General features: G+C 36.0%; 1 protein-coding gene across 1 annotated transcript; it reads right to left on the bottom strand.

The window, feature by feature from the left end:
- Positions 1-4,497: 4,497 nt before the first annotated feature.
- On the bottom strand, positions 4,498-6,568 carry LOC141609204 (early nodulin-93-like). Its single transcript, XM_074428356.1, has 4 exons — positions 6,404-6,568; positions 5,538-5,599; positions 4,938-5,013; positions 4,498-4,819 (listed from the first exon to the last, which is right to left on the bottom strand). The coding sequence occupies exons 1-4, from the start codon at positions 6,483-6,485 to the stop codon at positions 4,719-4,721; spliced, it is 321 nt and encodes a 106-aa protein (XP_074284457.1). The 5' UTR covers positions 6,486-6,568; the 3' UTR covers positions 4,498-4,718.
- Between the last annotated feature and the right edge of the window lie 1,143 nt (positions 6,569-7,711).

Raw genomic sequence — 7,711 nt, 5'->3', positions numbered from 1 at the left:
CAAATGCAATCTCCTTTCGGTTTCGCAACTTTTATCCACACAAAAATTAAATATAAATTTACTAATTCTCAATGTTTGATACAGGACCCTGCCTTGACGACGATTGGAGTGGGTGAGCTTTCGGATGGGCTATTCTACCTGACATTGGAGGAACCACTTCGTGTTAATGTTGTGACCGGACAAGCTAGTATTGAGTTGTGGCATCAGCGAATGGGCCATCCTTATTCTCGGGTCGTGAAGCACATTCCCTTTATTTATAGTTTTAATGATTCCGTCTTGTGATATTTGCTTTCGAGCTAAACAGACCCGTACTCCTTTTCCTTTGAGCGATAATAAAGTTGAACACTTATTTGATTTAATACATTGTGACGTTTGGGCACCTTATCATTCTAATCGGGCTTGTGATTCCCGTAATTTTTTATCAATAGTTGATAATTTTTCTCGTTGCATTTGGGTTTATTTGATGAAAACCAAGGACGAAGTCCCCACGATTACTTCGTGATTTCTTTTCTTTAATTGCTAGACATTTTAATGGTAGTGTGAAAACTGTACTGAGTGACAATGGGACGGAATTCCGGGGGATTATTCCTTATTTTCGTGAGCATGGAATTATTTTTCAAACCTCTATGGTTCATACACCCCATCAAAATGCTCGGGTTAAGAGAAAACAGAGACATATTTTAAATGTTGCGCGTGCTCTTCGTTTTCAAGGTTCTTTACCTATTGACTTTTGGGGTGAATGTGTTTTGACAGCAGCTCACTTAATTAATCGCACTCCTTCCTGAATTTTGCAAAATAAAACACCATTTGAATTGTTGTTTGGCCGAATCCCAGATATGAGTCTCATTCGGGTTTTCGGGTGTTTGTGCTATGCTAAAAATATGTATTCTCGTGATAAATTTGATACTCGAAGTCGTCGCTGCATTTTCCTTCGCTACCAGTTCGGAAAGAAATGATGGAATTTATATGATCTTAAGACGGGTACTTATTTTCAGTCACGAGATGTACACTTTATTGAGGATAAACTTCCTTTTGCCATGTCTGATATCACTCGACAATGTCGAGAACCACAATGATTTTCTATTCTCTGATGATGACTCCCCTATGGATACTTCTACCCATGGTGTCGAGGGGGGGGGTCCGGGCAACAACAGTCTAAGCAACAGGAGCAGCTCCACCCGTCTGATCAGTTGCCTTCGGAGAGCTCGGCTGAGACAAGCTCTCAACCTGATGTTTTGAGCCCGACTAATGTGACAGCCCCTAATAAGAATGTAGCCAGGGAAGATGTTGATGGTAATATTCCCCTTGATAATATTGATGTAACTGTCTAACTGATGATGGCGCAAGTAACGAAATAGGTGATGAGGAAATGAGTCGAGGTAAACGGGTCAAGTTCGATAATGTTCGTAACAAAGATTTTGTTAAGTGGGATAAAACCAGTGAACACATTAACACGACTTTGGTTCCCTCTAGCTCATCACCCACAACAACGTCTGTCACAAGTACTCCTTATCCCATTTCTAATTATGTTAATTGTAATAATTTTTCGTCTACACATCAGTCCTTTCTTGCAGCTATTACAAATGACACAGAGCCCACTTCTTTTAAAGAAGCTATACGTGATCCCAAATGGAAGAAAGCAATGGAAGAGGAAATTGATGCATTAGAGGCGAACAACACTTTGTCTGTGGTGGATTTGTCGTCTAATAAAACTGCTATCGGTTGTATGTGGGTCTATAAAATAAAGCGGAAATCAGATGGAACGGTTGAGCTTTACAAAGCACGCTTGGTTGTTTTTGATAATCATCAACAGGAAGGGATTTATTTTGATGAGACGTTTGCTCCTACCATTAAGATGGTTACCGTTCGTACTTTTCTCACTGTTGCGGCCATAAATAATTGGGAGTTACACCAAATGGATGTTCAAAATGCCTTTCTTCACGAAGATTTAGTAGAGGAGGTATACATGAGACTTCCACTTGGTTTTGGTCATGGGCTGCAAGGAAAGGTATGTCGTCTACATAAATCTTTATATAGTCTTTGTCAATCTCTACACTGTTGGTATGCTAAGCTTGCCACTGCCTTATGTGAGTACGGTTTCCCCTATAGTCCGTGTGATCATTCATTATTTGTTTATCGTAAGGGTGATATTGTGCTTAATGTTCTTGTGTACATTGACGATTTGGTGATTGCTGGGAATGATAATGTTGTTATTTGTGATTTCAAAAATTATCTAAGTCAATGTTTTAGGATGAAAGACTTGGGTAAATTGAAATATTTTTTGGGCGTCGAAGTGGCACGGAATTTCAATGGCATTTTTCTCTGTCAATGAAAATACACCCTTGATATATTGACGGAAACAGGGCTTCTAGGTTCGAAATTGGCGCTTGTTCCCATGGAAGAGAAGCACGAGCTCGCATTAAAGGTAGAGCCTTTATTTTCTGAGCCCACGAAATACCGTCGTTTGGCTGGGAAGCTTATTTATCTTATTCTTACCCGTCCTGAGATTAGCTATTCGGTCCTTATCCTTTCATAGTTTATGCACGCACCTTCCCAAGCTCATTGGGATGCAGTTATTCATGTTGTTCGGTATTTGAAAGGTAATCCAGGTCAGGGTATTCTATTGCGGGCTAATGCTCCTATGGAGCTTAAGGCCTATTGTGATGCATATTATGATAGTTGTCCTGTTAGCAGCCGTTCTCTATCTGCATATTTTATCTTTCTTGGTGGATCACCAATTTCTTGGAAGACTAAGAAACAAGCTACTGTGTCTCGGTCATCTGCTGAATCTGAATATCGTGCCATGGCTTCCGCTACATGTGAAATTCTTTGGTTAAAAGGTTTGCTTTGTAGTTTGGTTTTGATCAGTCAGTAGCTGTTCCACTTCATTGTGATAGTCAGGCGGCTATCCATATTGCTAATAATCCTGTTTTTCATGAACGAACTAAACACATTGAGATTGACTGTCACTTTGTTCGTGACGAAATTATACGGAAGACTATTGTGTCGTCTTATGTTCATACTACCACTCAGCTTGCGGATATTCTCACCAAGGCGCTTGGGCGAACTCAATTTCACCGACTGTTGGGCAAGTTGGGCATTGCTAACTCCCATGCTCCAACTTAAGGAGGAGTGTTAGCGTAATATTTGCCAAATATTATGCAATTAGTTTAGGATATATGTGATATGATATTTTGTTATGTACACATCTTTGTATTCCTTCTTTAGGGGATTCTGTTTAGGCTTTTAGTTATGTAATTCCTAAACTCTAGCTAAACCTGGGTGTATATATTATTTTGGCACATACGTTGAAAGCAACACTCAGAAACTTTCAGTGTTATTAATTGCATTAGATGTTAGTTATGCTCATTGTGAGTTTTACTAATGTGCATTGCGTTATGTACACTTGACAGTGTTATTAATTGCAATACTTTCGTAATGTGCTATATATATCGTAGACTTATCGCATAATACACGATTTTTGGGGAGTGGTGCTCACATTGTCACGCTAAATTACCCTGCACGTTGACGAGAATCCTTATACAATTAATCAAATTGGGGCACCACGGCCGGTAGGGCGCGGTGCAACAACTAGTATATCTAGAAATTTGAGATCTAAAAACCCTCCTACGTTACTCTCATATCTTATGTTTTTATAATCTTGTAGTATTCAAAGACCTACTATTTTCTTAAGCTTATGTTAATCTTTCTTCACTTCTTGGGTTGTAAGACAATTACAATCATGGAAGGGTAATCTTCCTATTTTCTTGGTGTAATTCCTCCAAAGTTTCCAACTTTAGTGTTTGTAAGACTCTTTAATCCTTTCTAAGTTATCAATTACTCTTTCCTTGTGTTTAATGCTCATATGTTAAGTGAATGAATGTGTGGTTTTATCATCCTCGCATCTTGTTTACTTAATTAGTACAAATTCTAGAGAAGTGGGTTCATCTATCTATGATTGTTGAAGCAAATTTGTTGTGTGTTGAGTTTGATTAATGGATTCACATAATAAGTAGGAAAGTTTATGTCTTTTCTTATTTGTATGGGGTTTATCTTATGAGAATGGATCCTCTAGCCTACATATCTTGGTACAAATCTTCACGTTCATGTTTGATCACCTCTCATGGTATTGAGTTGTTGGTTAAATTTGATGAACGTGTATGAACAGATTCATTTACGTGTGTTACTATCTTGATATGGTGGTAGTAGGTTGATAATATATGAAGAATAAAAAGTGTCTTACCAATTGTTGGTTACTTAGAAAAGATTACACCAAGTCTCTTCTCCATATTGATTTCTTGCACTCTACTTGTTTGTGTTATTGTCAAAATAGTAAAAGTTTACATCTTTAGTGTTCTAATGTTACTCTCAACCGATTTCCTCTCCTTTTGTGTCTTCTACATGTTGTTCATTGTCTATATTCATAATTTGTGATTAGTGTTAATTAAAGAGTCTTAATTAGTCATTAGTGTTGGTATAATAGTTGGTCAATAGTCGAAAAGGGAAATGACAGTTTTATTTATCTATAGATAAACCACGGGAAGGTACATGTTGGGGTCTAGGCCCTTTGGGATCACATTGGTTCGCTTCCTATAATCCTAATGTAACCATAACTCATACTACATTCATCGTTATTCGATTTTTCATCATCATCATCATCATAATCATCAGTTGTCGCCATCTTCATCACGATAGAACTCTAATAACCAACTTCAAAATTATGCTCCAATGTTGTGCATCTCAGTGTGGTTGAACGAGTTCTTGCGTGCCGACTTGAGTACAGTTTTGTCAGCTACTATGAAATAAGCTGCTCCAGCCACTGTCATTGTAACATCACAATTACAACATCAGGGAACAATTTATCAAATATGGATTAACATATTAAGACCGGCCTATTTAACCAAACTCGTATATGACTAATTATATGGAAGCTATACCAGTGGAAACAATGAGAGCCTGAGCAGTGGGGTTCAGGTTTGCCCTTGCCCATGGCAGCCTTCTTGCCATTGCTATCTGCAGGTTCATCACAACATGTTAATATACGAGATAGCGACCCTGTTACTAAGACCGTCTTACAATAAGACATGATTAATTCTTAAGGTTATCTCGGTGGCAACACCGAAACACAACAAATACTACAAGTTAATTAAGATTTGGTGCGACTGTATTAACGGCCAATATCAGCCGCATTTATAGCAAAACTACCGAGATTAGGCCGTAACAACCGGCCTTTATGTTTAGTACAAAACTACAAACTGAAGTTCCACTTTTTCCTACTTCTATGAAAAAGGCACCCCTAATGCTATTGAATTTTCCCTAGTTTTTTCACAAATTTTGGTACGGTTTTAAACGAGTGCTATTGTAAAATGGAATGTTACTCCGTATTTTCTTCTACTAACTATTATTCCGTAACTTATGAGAACAGTATCATTGTCTTACGGATGGTTTTACTATGTGTTATATATTCTAAGACTGTTTTATACGAGACCTATTCAAACTTTTATTAAAAGGAAACCATAATGAAGTTGATAACTTACAGTTGGGATGGCAGAAACAACTCCAGCAACAACAGCAGCCTTGGCTCCAGCTATAACCCCCTCTGATTATTTTAATCAAGAAAGTTAGGAAATTTCAGTAAGATTTAAGCTAAAGAAAATGAGTATGGAATTATTAAACTAAATCAATTTAATCACATAATATGAGAAAAATTCAACTTAATGGTTTCTTGTTATGTTAATTTTTCTTTTTTTTCAAAAGTCACTGATTTCTTGACTATAGAAACTAGTTGCTGTCACTGATAGAAACTACTGAACTACCATGGTAAACAAATGAGTTGCTAAACAATTAAAATATCTAAATAACTTCGTTCGGTCTCTCATAAGACGAGTATATAATTATATAGTAGAAGTATGCATGACTTAAAATTAAAGCGAGTCAAATAACATCCTACTTGTATAGATGAGATAAGCTTTTTGCCAGTCTACTCCTTATACGATATGCTTCTCGCAAGTTAGGTTGGTGAGTCGGCCTATGCATGACTTGACCCGTATTTAATCACCTTTAAAATCCTCACATAAACTTCTTCAATCCTTATGAAAGCTTTATATAGAAGAATAAAAAAAAAAAAAAAAAAAAAAAAAAAGGTACATACCATAAAATAAAAACAAAAATAAAACTAAATTAAAAAATTTCGTGTGGAACGATTTTACACTAAATTAGTGTTAAATCAACTTATATTTTACCTCAGTGCTCTTCCTAACTTCTTTTATTAATTACCATGTTTTGTTGAGGCCGTTGAGGTATACATGTCTTTAATAAATGGTTTTACATAACAAATTAAAATAGTTTAATAACGCGTTTTACACAAAACTAACTCGAACTGAAAAAATATAAGGTAAATTACCATGAGAGCATTGTTTAGCCAAGGCTAGCCTTTCATCATAGGTAGGCCTATCTAAGGATGATTGAGCAACATTTTTTGCCATTTTTTAAGTTAATGTATGTGTTTAATTTGTTGTTTGTTTAGGTTGTAATGTTGAAAGATGTGTGAAAAATGGTGGGGGGAAATGCATGAATTTATAGGGGGAAAAGAGTGGGACAAAGTGGTGTTTAATTTGATGGTTTTACTCTAAATCTAAGGTCTATTGTAATAGTACTAGTAGTCCCTTGTTTTTACATGCTTAGAGGTTTTCCGTTAAAGTCGGTTGATTCCTCTGTCCTTTATTATGCTAATTGATGGATTTAACTATAATTTAACGATGGATCGTACATGTTAATTAAGATGCTTAGTGTCTATATCCATGGGATTGGTGAATTAATTACAAGAATCGTACCTTATGAATGTAACCCTCCACGTTAATTGAAAGGTTTATTGATAAGTTTAAAATGATTATTACTATTAATTAAAGGGATCGAAAGTATTAGATATTTATATTAATAAAGTTTACTTTCTTTTCTGGAAATTCATTAACACAAATTCTCATTTGTAACGGCGATATTCACTTGTGACGAATACCGTTTCCTCTCACAAAATACTCATTGAGAGGTGAGTGGGAAGCACATGGGGGTGTCTCACCTTGTCCCCTCTCCCTTTTTGTGAGAGGTCACAAGTAAGAATAGCTAATTCATTAATCGTGCTTGTTGGAGAATAGTTTTAAGGTGGTGTCCTCCAAGAAAGGTTCTCGAGATGCGTATAAGTGAAGACAAAATACGCTGAAAATGGCCCGTACTGATTTGTCTATCATGAGTAATGGCTCTCGATCCATGTTTTGGGTCTTGGAATATAACTAATTGTTCCGCATTAGCTTTAGTGTGATTTATAATTGTGTTTTGTACGTGAGAAAAAGTGATTTAAAGTCTAATTTAAAGAGTACTACCTTTTGTATGTTCATTCATGCTATACTCCTTTTTAAAACAATGATAAAAGCGTGATTTATGGGGGATTTTAGTCCGAGAAAAAATTATCAAAATGACTCAAAGTTACGCATAGAATAAAATTTATCTCGACTTTAATAGACTCTATATTCATTTGAAAGTTAGTGTCTTATAAAATTGTTCAGTTTAATATGATTAATTTCTAAAAACAATAACAACAGCACGAGATGGTCACTCTCAAACACCATCAACCTAACTAACTAATACTCCGTGTTCATTAACTAAAATAATTAACTTAATATTGTACCCCACATAAAAAGTCATTTTTTTTGTTGCG

The sequence above is a fragment of the Silene latifolia genome, chromosome 10 (genome assembly GCF_048544455.1).
Source record: "Silene latifolia isolate original U9 population chromosome 10, ASM4854445v1, whole genome shotgun sequence".
NCBI lineage: Eukaryota > Viridiplantae > Streptophyta > Magnoliopsida > Caryophyllales > Caryophyllaceae > Silene > Silene latifolia.
The sequence above is the reverse complement of the archived record's forward strand: the minus strand, read 5'-3'. Positions and strand labels throughout refer to the sequence as shown.

What these genes read in the sequence shown, in the direction of transcription:
- LOC141609204 (XM_074428356.1), bottom strand. Translation starts at nt 6,485, where the DNA reads ATGGCAAAAAATGTTGCTCAATCATCCTTAGATAGGCCTACCTATGAT. An exon ending in GGCTAAACAATGCTCTCATG is followed by an intron (nt 5,600 to 6,403) that starts GTAATTTACCTT and finishes TAAAATAATCAG; the next exon opens with AGGGGGTTATAGCTGGAGCC. An exon ending in GGCTCTCATTGTTTCCACTG is followed by an intron (nt 4,820 to 4,937) that starts GTATAGCTTCCA and finishes TTACAATGACAG; the next exon opens with TGGCTGGAGCAGCTTATTTC.